The 14,645-nt window shown below is 36.1% G+C and overlaps 1 protein-coding gene across 3 annotated transcripts in view; it reads left to right on the top strand.

The window, feature by feature from the left end:
• The first annotated feature begins 882 nt into the window (after window positions 1-882).
• NR2C1 (nuclear receptor subfamily 2, group C, member 1) overlaps window positions 883-14,645 on the top strand; it is a 31,785-nt gene continuing 18,022 nt past the window's right edge. The window contains exons 1-4 of one of the 3 annotated variants that reach the window (XM_010008024.1): window positions 905-958; window positions 5,370-5,477; window positions 9,820-10,050; window positions 13,566-13,647. In XM_010008024.1, coding sequence (XP_010006326.1) covers window positions 905-958; window positions 5,370-5,477; window positions 9,820-10,050; window positions 13,566-13,647 — 475 coding nt within the window. Of the gene's footprint in view, window positions 959-5,369; window positions 5,478-9,819; window positions 10,051-13,565; window positions 13,648-14,645 lie in introns of all 3 variants that reach the window. The other 2 variants (XM_010008026.1, XM_010008025.1) reach the window with 2 other exon arrangements.

The following is a 14,645-nucleotide window of genomic DNA, read 5'->3' as shown; positions in this document are numbered from 1 at the left end:
GTGATGGATGGACGGAGTCCTCCCCGGACGCCGGCCATGGACAGAAGAGAAGGGAAGAAAAAGCAGGAAGGAACTTGTCTTCTGTGATCTCTGACCTTCCTCTGAGCTTATGTAGATCTATGGAATGGAATATCTCTGGCCAGTTTTGCTGTCTGTCTAACTCAGCCTCCTATGGGGGGGTCATAGATCTCCCCATAGTGTCTGAGCCAGCAGAGTAAAGATGTGACCTTGAAGACCCAGCAGTTAGAAAAACATTCCACCTTTTGTTACCTTTCCTAGCTGGAACACTCTGCTACTAGTTAAAAGAAAGCTTACTGAAGGGAAAAAAAAATCAGTAAAAGGAAAATTGGCTTCATCCTGGCTCAAACCAGGACAACAGTATTGATGGCAAAACAGCATATTTTTTTTAAGCTTGTCTTTTTCAGTCTCCCAAGAAGTGCCTCCTATTTAGCTACAAAATTGACCTTCAAGCAGTCCTGTTAATAGTAAAAAATTACGAGTTCAGAAGAAGTTAGATTCCCCCCTTGATTTGCATTAACAAAATTGGCTGTGTTCCAGTTTAAAGATGTTAACTGTGTCCCTGCTGATGTTGTGGTCTGTAATACAGTTTCTTTCTCACATGGAGTTTGTTGTATTATTGGTCTTTAGTACAGCAGCGGGAGGAAAATAGGAGGTCTCTATGTGGGTTGAGTAAAAAGATACAGAAGTTTATGAATAGAAAATATATTACTTTTTGGTTGTATAACCAGCTTTCAAATTCTGCAGGTATGTCACCTTCAGACAACTATGAACATACTTTACTTATATGAACTGTATTTTCCCCAAGATATCTTCACTATTGAGGCTATAGATGTTAAGCATCTTCTTTGCTTTCTTTGACAGGAAATTCTGGTGATTAAAGATCATGGCAACCATAGAGGAACTGGCCCATCAAATTATTGAACAGCAAATGGGAGAGGTACATAAATTTTGAGTCCTATTTAAAAGACATTGAATAATAAAACACACAGACTGATATGTAAAAAACAAAATCACAAGAGAAGATAATTTTACTACACCCAAAGCATCCAGAGACTCTCCCATGGAAGACTAGAAGAACTTACTATGTCCCTTTTAAAGTTATGCTGAAAAGTCTTACTTGCCAAAGTTTGCCTCACAGAAATGAAGCTAAGGAAAATGTAATAATATTTCTAGTAAATGTCTAGCTGTTCAGCTCTTCTTTTGTGCCTGTGGTAGTCTTCAGAGAGCCCTGTGTTTCTAGAATTGCACTGCTCACTTGATGTTACAAAATGTACAACCAAAGGAGTTGTCAGTACATAGTTTTTACTTTCCAATTAAACAATTGTTTCAGTTTTCATTTTTGTTTTAATGAGTAAAGATTTGCCATAGTCTTTGATGTAAAATACTTGCTGGTGTTTGGTAGAAGTCAAAAGGAAGATGGAAGTATTTTTTTTTTGCTAAGCTCTGATTTTCATTTTTGTAATCCGTGTGCACAATCTGTGTACTGCAGCCAGAGAACTTCCAGAGCTGCACACATAGTTTGGGAGTGTGGACAAGAGTATACATACTTACTCAGAAGGCTTCATTATAGGATAGTCTATTTAAAATTAGCACTCATTTAAATTAGATAGCAGCAGAACATTATTAATCTGAAGTAAATGGTATTTTTTAAATATCCACTCTTGGTTTCTTGTCTAGACATAGACTTAATTTGCAAGTAACTTTACTTCCTTTCAGTCTTGGTTTCAAATACAAAGGTTGAGGAGGGTGAGATAGTTAAGTCTATTCTGTATAAATCTATGTAGCTTTTATTTATAACTCTAGAGTGTTGCTAAACCTGTCTTAAAGGACAGAAGAGATTTATGTGATGTATGAGGTTTTCTTTCTCTCACCTGTCCACTTTATAGGTCAGAATGATGTGTCTGGCATAGTTTCGTTTTGATATAGCTCCTTGTGGAGGTCTAAATAGGGCTGTATTTTCTGTTTAATTTCTTTATTTTGAAAGTACATCTTGGACAAGGCTAGCTGAAGTGTACATTCTACTCAGAAAAGGGGATGTTGTGATGATGTTTAGCCTCTCTGGGGGTTGTTTCCCAATTTCATAATGTGATTCCACAAGACCAGAGCCAAGTATAAAGGGCATGGCTGGTAGCCAAAGGCAGGCAGGGGCAGAGACAGAGGGAGTGGAGGTGCAACACAGCAGAGCTGTTGGCTGTTCCAGTTTATGGTGAAACTGTAGCCTTACAGTCTCCATGAATATTGTTCTGTCAGCAGAGTAGATTAGGATTTCTCTTGTAGCAAGATTTTACTGTGCCTGAGACTGTCACATCTTACTTGGCAGCAGTGGAGCTTAAGCATCCCCCAGTCCTTACTTATCCACTTATGCTGTGCTAGTCTGGCTCATGACATTGTGTGGTGGACAAAGCTGGGAAAAATAAAACCAGGATTGTGGAAGAAGGTTTTCTCCCTCCCAGTTGAGGTCAGTTCCCTTCTCTGGGACAAGATGCAGCCCAGCCTGGCACACGGTTAGAGCTGGAAAGTATCACCCATGGCCATGCAAGGTGGGATCCTGTAAACCAGACTTACTGTCAAGGGTGCATGCCATGCATGCGTGCACTGCCTGAACAGTGCAGTCAGCAAGGAAAGGGGCCTTACAGGGACCCTGATGTAATATTTTACGTTCCTACCTACCTGTGACCTAATAGCTCCAGTTGCTTGTTGGTGTTCCAGTTTGATGTGAGCATTGGAAATCATAGCTTTTAAGGTCTGTGGAACTTCAGCAGTACTTTTGCTGGCATTTGTAATTCTCTCTTGAAGGTTGAAATAGTTTTAATTGAAGTTACAAAATAAGTTTGTGTGAGTAGGACATGAAAGGAAAAAGGCAGGTGTTCCCATTCTGAGGAGAATGGAAAGGACTTTTATGTCTCATTGAAATAATGGTCAGAAGTGTTTCATAACCTAGCTTTTTATATCTTGATAGTATTAATTCTTGTTCATGAACTACTTTAAAACACATAACTATCACAAATTATTTTATGGCGTTCACAAATGTGTTTTTCTTAATTTGGGGCTTTTTTGCATGATAGCAAAACTTGCAAAAAAATAATTATAGCCTTGCCTGTAAGGCACAATATTTATATTTTCTCAAATTCTGCCAACTGCTAATCATCTTATACTGAGTGTGAGTTAATTCATATTTCTACATCAAGATCACATTCCTTGATTCATGCAGGGAAGTTGTTAAGAGCCTGCAGCAATGTTTTCTTTAATCTGTGGTTGGGTACACTAAGTATATGGTGGTTTGTTTCCACAGCCCTGCCAGGTAATAGAAATGGAGGAAAGCTATGTATTTGTCAAAACAGTCTGTCATGCACACGATTTTTAACAAAGACTGCGGTTATTCTTACAGTATGATTTTTAACTGCAATAAACAGACTTTTCTGTATAGAAGTAAAACCGTCAAGCTGACATTTTGTGGGGTGGAAGAGCATTTTTACCTTATCCAACATGTAGATCATGACATTTTAAGGCATATAATGGTCTTGGAATATGTAGCTTAGTTTGTTATGCAAAGATAAATTAATATAAAACTGATTGCCTGTAATTCACTATGTATACATGTTATTTGGAAGGCTGATGCAGAACTGTAGTGCTTTGACCTACTTCTTTCAAATTTAAATATTTTTTTATAATGAACTATTCTTTGTCCTTCACTTATGCAAAAAAAGTGAATTGTTTTAATATGGAAAGTATTCATACTCATGAAAATTTGTTTATTTTTAGAAAGCAGTGTCCAAAAATGGTTTGGGCAAGAGTTACACAAGCATTTCTTGTGATACTGCTGGCAGGTTAAGTGGTCCCCCCAGCAGCTTAATTCCACTCTCTCGTTTGCTCTGGTGCTCTGCTTCTGAGCATTCTGGAGAGCATCTGGATTGAAGGTTTGATCTGTGTTAAGAATAGCCTCTGTCTGTCTGTTTGCTGGGCTGCTTTTTGACCTTCGTCAGTGTCCTATTTCAGATCACTGAGTGACTAACCAACCAGTTTTACCAACCAAGCTGTAGGAATAGGAGCAAGTAGTTTATAAGAGCTCAGACTGGTAAGTGCGTTTTCAGGTAAAATTTCAGAATCAGCTTTTGGGCTGATGGGAGCTTGTATTCCTGCTAAATAAGGGGAAGTCTTGCCCAGTGTTCATTCCCCTTCTCATACACACCTCCAACTGTGCTGTTACCTCCTTTTTTTGGCTGGTACTAGCATTTACATGGTGTGGTTGCAAAATCAGGAAGCTGATCAAGAAGGAATGGAAAAGCTGTCAACCTGTTATGAATCAATACCTTTACTGTGATATATATTCTTTGTATTAATTCTTGGGGGGGGGAGGGTGGTATGACAGACAGTTGAGGAGTATTATTATGGTGGTGAAAATATTGAGAAATTGTATTAATAGAGAATTGCAGGGTGTTCTAGACATTTTGAACTGCAAAAAATTCAATGAGTTACTCAGGAGCATAAGACAGAAATTCCAGTTTGAAGGTATCTGTCAACTATGAAGACAAACTTCCTTTGTGCTACAAAAAGTCTCTGCAAGTATCAGCTGTACTTAATTTTTATTGACAAATAATGTAATGAGTAAAACCTTCTCCCGTATACTTTTTTTTAAATTTTTTGCTATAGCATGTGAAGAATTTTTTTTAAATACTCAGAATCATTAAAACACTTCCACAAATTGTGTCCGAGATCATTCACACAGATTTAAATTTAAGATATGCTGCTTGCCAACTTCATGCATTTCATATTCATAGAATGATTTGGGTTGGAAAGAACCTTAAAGATCATCTAGATCCGGCCCTCCTGCATGAGCAGGGATTGTTCTTGAGAGTTCCCCGGTATGTTTTTGCTGCTTTAACAGAATAATAGAACAGAAAAGGACAATCGCTGTGTTTCCACACCAAAAATTCTTTTGTCACTTTTAGTAAACCGTTGGGGTAAAAGTATTTTATTGTGAATGTAGGATAGCTGTGATGAAAAGTATTGTGTCTCATGAACATCACAATAATAAAAGCTCCTTCTGATTGACTTACATGGATTACAATTAATTGTTTCAGTTAATGTGTTCCTAAATTTCAAATTGGTAGGTATTTCTATATGGGTCTAGAACAGTGACACAAACAGGATTTTCGAACTAGCAAAATTAAGCTATGAAATTAGGTGACAAACATTTGCATTTCCTATACAGTGTCAGACTTTGCATAGCCTTGTGCAGAGAAATCAGAAGTTGGTGAAGCCTTAAGGTTTCCTCCATTACGATGGTGTGTCTACCCTTGAGGTCCTCTACCCAGTGTCAATCCATTACATTTGTTTCTTTTTTCCAGATTAACCGTTCCCAGGAAGCTGCTACACAAACACTAATGGATGGGGCGGCACAACGAATACAGATTGTCCCTGCAGATTCAGGCCTCTCTTTACCACAACGTATACAGGTATGCTTTCTCTGATCTATTTAAAAAGCAGAGAAGAACTACTTATTTCTGGCAATTTTCACCTTTGGTTTTTTTTGTTTGTGTTTTGTTTTTTTTTTCTTTTGCGTCATATTGTTTGCTTCAATATAAATATTCAGCCCTGGGCAGCAGAAACTGATGCCTGAGAAGGGTACTGGTTTTTGGTTCTCCCAACCCATGTTGTATGTCCCAGCATGCTAATTTATAGGTTGTCCAGGTAATAATCTCCAATTCAAGTGAGGGTGTGAAGTTTTTGGCCACATAGATATGTGTATATGGAGATTAGGAGAATTTTGGAAAGAAAACTATATTTTATCCCTTAAAAGTCAATGCAAGTCCTTGCAATGGTTTTATTTTTAAATTTCATCCTAGAGAAAAAAATACCAACTTCAGAATATTTTTTTTAAAAATATTCTCAAATAAATTTTGTTGCACACAAAAGCACTCAGTTATGCAAGCCAGCTGCTAGTTTAATCTCAGCTACTTTTTCTTTTGCTGGCTTCACTCTTCAACATTTTCCACTCTTTTTTCCTGTTTCAGCGTGTTGCATTCAAGCTTTCAATCTTCCAAGACTCTTCACAATGTCGCCCATACGTGATTTTTGTTTTGTTTCATCATCCCCCCTACCTGTGCTCTAGTCATGGTGCCTGTCTTATCTATCCAGTGGAACTTTATTCTTTCAGCTGCTTCCACTCCTTTTCTATGCTTTGTGTACAGCTGTACCTTTTATTAACTCATTTATGTTAATCAGTTAACCACCATCTCTTTATCCTCTACCATAATTATCAGTACTTGAATGCTACAATGTCCCTGTAGTGTGAAGCCATTTAATAAAGTTTCAGCATCAGGGTCTGAATGTGAGACAATGACATGCAAACCCATCAGCCTTTATTGTTGAACAGCAGGACAATTCTGTTGGTTCAAAGCAGTGGTAGACTTCCAACCCACACGTGTCACCTTTTTGGCAGGGCGTTAATTACATTTGGTTAGGCATTGAAATTACTGCAAGTACGATGAATATAGAAGAATTGTATTTCTAGGGACAGGGATCTTTATATAGTTTTTCAGTCTCATGTAGCTGGAATGTCACTTGTTTGTAAGACAGTACTTTGTCCCTTGTCTTTTTTCAACATACTCATTGATTCTTGCTTCAGAATGGTTGGTAAGCACTTTGGGACAGTGGTTGTCTCTTGATATGAGTGGAACAACACTCAAGTCAAATGGCATTCTTCCTGCAACAGGCATCTACAAATATGTCACCAATATTAATAAGAATTAGACAAGAGATAGAACTTGGTAATGAAAACTTCCCTCAAAGCAGAAATTATGAGGAGTAAAATAGTTTGTTGTAGCAAATACATCTCAATGAAAATTCAAAATTAATGTTAAATTGATTAATTTTGAGTTTGTTTTCAATCAGTGTTTTTTCCTTTTTTTAATTATTGTTAAACGCACATAAATCATTATCTGAAATCTTGAAATACAAAATTCTCAGTAGAAAGTTCTTTAAAACATGTTTCATTAGTCACCCTGTTTAGGGAACACTAACATTTCTAGGATAGAAGTTGCATGTCAGATTTGTTGTTCAACAGACTTTTTTGTTGAAAGCTGGCTCTGTTATAAGCAGGTGGATCATTCCTCTCTGAGAGAGGAACACAGTATTATTGAGGTATTTAATGTATTGAAATTATGTTCAAATGGAAGTGAAAACTTGTTAACAGACAAAGGCTTAAAAGCAATAGAGGAAAATACTGTCCTCCATTATCATCAGGGTACTTAAATGAAATACATGGGAAAGTGTACTTTTTGAGCAAACAGTCCTGAATTAATACATTCCTGGTTTATGCCATTACCCCTTTAGTAATTAGTTTCAGATTATTAAGAAAGATAACATGTTATCACTGAGCATTGACGGATTCCCTCAAGAAGAGAAGCAGTTTTCTTTTTCCCTCTGTTTATTTTTGCTCTTACCTCAACACTTAGGTACTGCAAGTTGTACTTTTGTGGACTGCTCCACTTTCAGAGTCCCATTGTGATTTAGGTGGAGTTTTTGCAGGTATATGGCCATAAGAGGTCAGCTGCTGACAGACTGTGCTTAATTGTTTAAACTGCTTTCTCTTATGCCTCTGTCAGTTGTCAAATGCTTGACAGCTGCAGAAACCATTTGTGCAGCTTGTAGGGATATTGACAGTATACCTACTATATCACACAGTGAAAACTACAAGGGCATCCCCCTAGAATTGCAGGAAGCCCACTGAAAAATTGGGGCACAATTTGTTAAAGAGGAGGTGAAATTAATTGTGTGAAGTAACAATGGTTCTTTCTGCCTGCTGGCCTGTCATCTTTTTCTACAAGTATATACTTTTTTTGCAAAGGCAAAGCAGGACTATAATATGAAAGCAGGTAATTTAGCATATATATATATATATAAAAATAATTTCAACTTCAGTTCAAATTTGTATCATCACTCTTTGGGATATACTGTGTTTTTTGTTAGTTTTATACTATACTTTGTATAAACCTAACTAGATAAAGTATATGCCATTTTTCAGGTATATACAGTTGCACTTTTCAGTTTTGATAGTGAAATGGATTTTATATAAGATTGTCCTTTGAGTAGCAGGTCTGTATATTCAGGAAACAGCATAATAACTCCTGTGTTTGACTTTATACATGTCTGCAGCCTGTTGTTGATTACATGCCTTGGACTTCTCCTAATCCAAATAAAGTATATGTGTTTGGAGAGAAGCAGAAGTGAACATCAGCTACTTTCAAAATAGCCAGAAATGACACAGAAGAAATAAAGATTGTAAAAGGAAGAAAAATGCAATGAAAGGATAAAGTTAAGCAAATAAAGGAATTTAAAAAAGCAAAGCTTGCCTTCTAAAGATTATAGAACCAACATAAAGAAATTGAAAGGAGAGATAAGGGACTGCTATAGACAGTTGTGGTCCCAGACATGAGGATATCTGAGAAATCTGAATGGAAATCCCTATGTTAATCATATTGACAACTATTGTGGATTTTTTTATTGTCTTCCCACCCTACACTCCAAATCTCATTATAATTTACATTCTTATCTCTTTAGCATCTGAAAGTTTATCATCTTACCTAGACTTCTTTCTTAAAGAAGCTTTTACTTTTGTTTTGCTGAGAAAAAAATTTAAATTTAATCCATAAAATTTTTAATAGCAAAAGGCCACCAAAAGGAAACACACTGCTTTTTGTGTATTTTGAAACTCAATTTCAGAACATTAAGTGAATTATGGTGTTAGAACATGAAATAATGTCATCAGTAATAAGGACCATATAAATGTTAGGGATGGAGAGATGAACATAAGTATTTGGTTATAAGTAAAAATAAATTCATTTTAGCTATTTTATTGATCTGTAATTCTGCAGGATGCAGTCTTTGTAGGATGATTCTCCTAGTCTCCAGAATAAACCAGGTGATTTTCCATATAGGCATTTTGACAGGGAGATGCAGGAAGTGATTGCAAGTGAGATTTATCATGGAAGGTATATGGAAACTTGATTATTTTTTTCTGAGGATTTTAAGCTCCTGGCAAAATTGGCAAAAAATAATAATAATATGGAGTTTAGTGAAGGGTTGTTTAATAAAATTCTGCTGTATTTGTGCTTGAAAATAGGGATAAAATGAAAGAAAACGCAGTCTGTAGGTCTGTTCTTGATTGTGAAATAAAGAATGAAAATAAATTTTTCCTTTAAAAAAAAAAAAGAAGAGAAAGAAAGGGGCAGGGTGAGAGATTGTGTTTTTCTTATTACATGTATATATGTTTAAAAAATGAAAGCCTAAAATGTATATACAGGTGCAACAAGATTATTGCTTTTCTTGCTGTTTGTTGCTTACTCTTCATTTGGAAATTCATTTGTGGTTCTAGGAAGCTTCTTGTTAAGCAGCCCAATCTGGGAGGTGCTAAGCACTTCACGTGGTGGGCAGTGAGTATAAGGGTTATGATTTGTCATAACCCGACAGGTCCTAGTGCTGAGCTACAGATGTTCCTTGAATTTTGAGTGCTAGAATTGCCAAGGGTTTCACTAGTGTTGTAACAGCACGGGCCAATTGTTGAACTTGTGTATGAATTCAGGTTATATCTTCAAACACTCTAGATCAAAGTGTGTTTAAAATACAGTGAAAATCCAAGGTTTTGCTTGAGTTTACCTCACTCTTGTGTGACAGAGGGGAAGACTATCCTGCTTCACAAATGTCAAGGGCAAAATTCACTTTTTCTTTAAGTGGCCAAGTTGGGCCCCAAAGGTGAGCTTAAATTACCATAACAATTTGAGATAAATGTATTATTAGATTGTCACAGATCAGCAGACGGGCCAGAAGATTCAGATTGTTACAGCACTTGATCAGAGCTCAGCAGGCAAGCAGTTCATCTTAACAAATCATGATGGCTCTACCCCAAGCAAGGTGATCCTTGCCAGACAAGATTCCACTCCAGGAAAAGTTATCCTAGCAACTCCAGATGCTGCAGGTGTCAACCAACTGTTTTTTGCATCCCCTGATATATCTGCACAACACATCCAGGTAGATAATGCACTTTATTTAATAACTTTGGTTCAAATGGGATAAGAAGAGATGTTTTATTTCCAAATATGTCTGTCTGGGTTGTCTTTTTGATTTTTTTTTTAACAGTATTCTTTTCTTTGTACTAGGACTCAGTATGGATACTTAGACATTATGAAGAAAACTTACATTTTTTCTTATTTTTTCTTCCAAGTTACTGCTTTTTAAATTTATACCCTGGCTCATGAGATTAGAAAGAATGCTGTTATTTTTCTCGTGATTTCCAGCTCCTGCCATATCAGTAGTTGTCCTTGATTTCTGCTTCACTGACTCCATTGGTTTTCCTATTTTGTTGAAAACATACCCTTTTCTCCCTTGTCTTTATCACTTAACATACCCTTCTGCTTGTTTTCCTTTTCGTACACTGTTGTAACTACTGTTCAGCTGTGTGAGTTGTTCCTCAAGGTAGGCTCTTTGAGACACTATTTGATAGGGAAGTACATTGCTCAGTGTGAGTGGGAAAATAACACTAAAAGTTTTGGGGTGTAATGCCCTAAACTGGTCCCCAGTGCACTTTATTCCCATGCACATTGTATGTGCTACTACCTTAGTCTTCACCCTCCAGCTTTCAAGCTTTCTGCCTCGTATCCTCATGTGGTAAGGATGGGATGGCACTGATGTGAATAGCATGAAGAACATGCACAGAATACCTGGGAGATGTGAACTCCTTCAGCATGGAGTAGGAGATTACTTCACTCCAGCTAAAGTGTAGTTATTGCACATTGATTACCCATGAACACTTACGCTGCTCTTAAAATACATCAGTGTGGTAGGCCAGGAAACATCAGGTTAGCTATAGTTCATTTAGTCCAGTATCTTACACTTAAATGATGGCCAGAAGCAGTTGCTTAAGGAAAAATACTAAAAACTGTACAAGTAAATAGTGATCCTTCTGAGCGTATCATTTAACTTCCATTAGTTGATGATTAAGAACAACCTCCTGATTTGGAGATTGCAGTGAGACCATTATATTTGATAGCTGCCTCTGAAGTTTAACCTTTTTTGTTATTTATATAGACCATATGTGCTTTGGTCTGTATAATATCTTACAGTATAATTACATGTTGTGCAGATAATACTTTAGTTGCTTTGATCTTCTGAGAGAACTACTTAAATAGATGTCTCTTGCACTATAAACAATGACTATGAAGGATTCTGTTGTTTTTATAAATCACTATTATATCCTCTTTCAAGTAATCTATTTTCAACTGAAGACCCCTGATCTTTTTCATTTGTGCACTTATGGGAGCCAGTCCACTACTCTGATTCACTACCCATAGGTTGTTCAAGCTTGGAACATACCCCTCCATTACATATTACATACTTTTTTAACTGACAAATCTTTGTAAATGGACATCCAAGGTCCTTGCTCCAAAGAATTTGATTTCTATGAATAGAGGAGCAGTAACAAAAGTCAATCCTATTGAGAGGCTTTTAAGCATATGCCCTGGTTTCAGTCAGGATAGAACCAGTTTTCTTTTTAGCAATTTTACTTTTCAGTTATTTTTCCTCTAAGTAACTGCACCTTCTGAAATTAAGTGTGTTTTTCAGTCAGTGTCTGCTTCTAGGACTGATAAGGCTCAATGTTTATAGTTCTTGATGGGGAATGGTATGCAGAACCAAGGCCACTGCTGGGGTCTGCTGAACTCCTTATGCTCCCAGCATTAAATCGTGACAGCATCTTTAGTGGTATCATACATTTTGTATTTCAAGTAAACCTCAACAAAATTATAAACAAGATGAGAGGTGTGTCACTCTGGTTTAAAGAGCAAAATTCAGGTATGGGGAAAGTCTGGACAAAAGATTAAAAGCTTCAGTTCTGTTGGTGCAGTTTGGGCAACATAGGTTAGTTTGAGGAACAGCTTTAGTAAAATTTTTCTGTTGTTAGGACATATGTATGGGTAGAGATTTTTTTCCCTATTGAAAGTTGGTGTAATACAGAGCACCATTCGTTTGTTGTTCAACTGCATCCTCTTTTGCTGTTCTTCTGTAGCCTTCACTCAGAAATGCCCATTCATTTGCTCTGCAAACAAACCTCTTGTTGCATCTTATCTTTACATTGACTCATTTGACAAGGCCTTTTTTCCCAGTTATCTGTTTCACTTTCAGTGATTCTTCTTCATCTTAATAATTGGTTTTTGTTCTTCATTTCAAGGTTAGTTGATGAATTCTCTGAGTCTGGGATTTTTATATTGTCATGGGCCAAATTCAATGGTCCTTCCTTACGTGGACTTTGCCATTTCAGTGCAGGTTTCATTTACAGAAGGACTTAGAATTTGTGCGTATATGTATATTTTCTATTTTATAATATCATGAAAATATATAATGTTAATACTGGAAATTGGGAAGGAATGAAAGCTTAATAATCTTTTAACTCATCAGTCTTGTTTTTCTTAAAAAGATTATATGTTAAAAGAAAACTTAATAGGTGAATCTGTGAAACAGTATTGTGAACAAAAACTAACTACAAACAAGTATGGAAGTATGCTTGTTAAACATTCCCATATATATATATCAACTATACTATCTTCCAAATTTTCCTCAAAAATTCCTTTATAGAAGATAGGGTACCTTCTGTTTCAGTAAGTTATCTTTCTTTTTCTCAGAGGTCCTGTTTTGAATATGCAAGGTGAGAATGAGAGAGTCTCACTTCCCATTAAAACATAGTAGAAGTTAGAAACTCTTAAAACTTCTAAGCTACAATCTCTTTACTATGGGAAGAATAACTTTCTTTCTGCTTTACATAATAATCAAGGTGATGTTTGTTTGTTACTCATATGTATGTTCCTTTTCTAAATTGAATTTTTGCTGTGCTTTATTTATGTTGCAGAAGGATAGGGTTTTGAAGGATCAAATGAAAGGCTGTAGCACCTGCCCTGTAGTGCTGGGGTTTCTAGTATTATGTGCTTAATGTAGCTTTACAGAGATAAATTCACGAGACAAGAGTACTGTAGTGATGTCAAACTGCTACTGAAAGCCAAGCTAGATATTTAATGGAAGTGTCCAGAGTGCATGTTCCATTGGTCCACCATTTGTGTGTGTTACAAAAAAGTCAACAAATCTGCCTGCAGATATAGTAGCCTTTTCAAGGAATTTTTTTTGTTTGCTTTATTTTGTATGATGAGCAAGTCCTTAGGATACAAATAAAAAATTGAACAAAAGGTAAGATAAGACTATTCAGATGCTAAATGTTTTTCAAAATGTCAGTCTGTTCTGCTGAGGTATCTTTTAAATGAATGAAATAGTGAGATCTTTTCAGAAGTATTGAAAAAGTAACGCCATCTTGAAAAGGAACACAGTGGCATGGCAGGTAGCTCCTTTGTGTCTATTAAGACTGTAGAATGTAGAGAATAAAACCTCATATTTTGTCAATTTTGTTTCCTATCTGAGAGAAAAAAACACAAGCATGACATTTATTTTAATCGTTCTTGATGGTAAGAAATAGAAAATTAAAATTCTTTCACACTTTTTTCCAGATTTTAACAGACAACTCTCCCAATGATCAGAGCCTAAATAAAGTGTTTGATCTGTGTGTTGTATGTGGAGATAAGGCATCAGGTATTTACTTTATATTTTTTTTTTCTAAGGTGGTTCAATTTTATAAAAGCAGTTTAAAATTCTTCTGAAGCTATAAAACAATCAGCATGCATATGCATATACACACACGTGTGTGTGTGCAAACAGAAAGGATAAACTACTCTTTCAGTGGAGGTTTACACTAAATGTTACTCTAGTGTCCATGGTTGGGACTTACTTATTGTAGGTTTACATCATAAATGGATTAGAATAGAATTAAATCATGGAAGCATATTTCACTGTTTTCTACCATACAATTTCTGCCTTTTTTTGTTCATCTGGCTGATGCATTTTATTTTCTATTATAAAAATTTGACTGATAAAATTACTTAACTGACCCTTTTATTTCCTGAAAATAATGTCATCAAGTGAGCTTTGTAATTGACAGGTTCTCTTAAAGTGGATGAGAAGCCTGTTAATTATTTTAAATATGAAACCAGTAAATAAGGAAGTCTTTGCAAGTATATGAAAATAACACCAATGTGAGATTTATGCAGGACGGTTAGTTATTTGAAGAACCATTTTTGAAACTGTAAAAATGCATTACAATTCCAATTTAAAAAAGCTTAAGAATGGTATTTTCTTATGTTGCTGTCAAAGTAGAGTGCTAATATAAGAAAAGAAATACATTTCATATACTAAATTTTGTGAAATGATACTAAGAGACTGGAAAGAATGACAGTGGGAGCAGTGTGCCGGAGAAGTTGTCTCCCACGTTCCCTTTGCATGTGTGCTTGCTGTCAGGTGTTCCAGATCTGTCAGAGGTGGAATTACTGAGGGAGTGTCTTCTCTCTTTATTTCAAAGAGAGACAATTATAAGGACTGTTCTTAATGTGGTTTAGTGCAAAGCTTCTTCTTTGTGCTTTCTTATTTACAGAAGATAATGGGGTGCAAGAGAGATGAGATATTTATCTTTTACTTAGCTAAAATTAGACTAGAGAGGGGATGGTTACTCCATCAGGAAATTTGTATGGTTTATC

The sequence above is a fragment of the Chaetura pelagica genome, unplaced genomic scaffold, assembly GCF_000747805.2.
Source record: "Chaetura pelagica isolate M959 unplaced genomic scaffold, ChaPel_1.0 scaffold50, whole genome shotgun sequence".
NCBI classification, from domain to species: domain Eukaryota; kingdom Metazoa; phylum Chordata; class Aves; order Apodiformes; family Apodidae; genus Chaetura; species Chaetura pelagica.
This window is presented reverse-complemented; position numbering and strand designations above follow the sequence as displayed.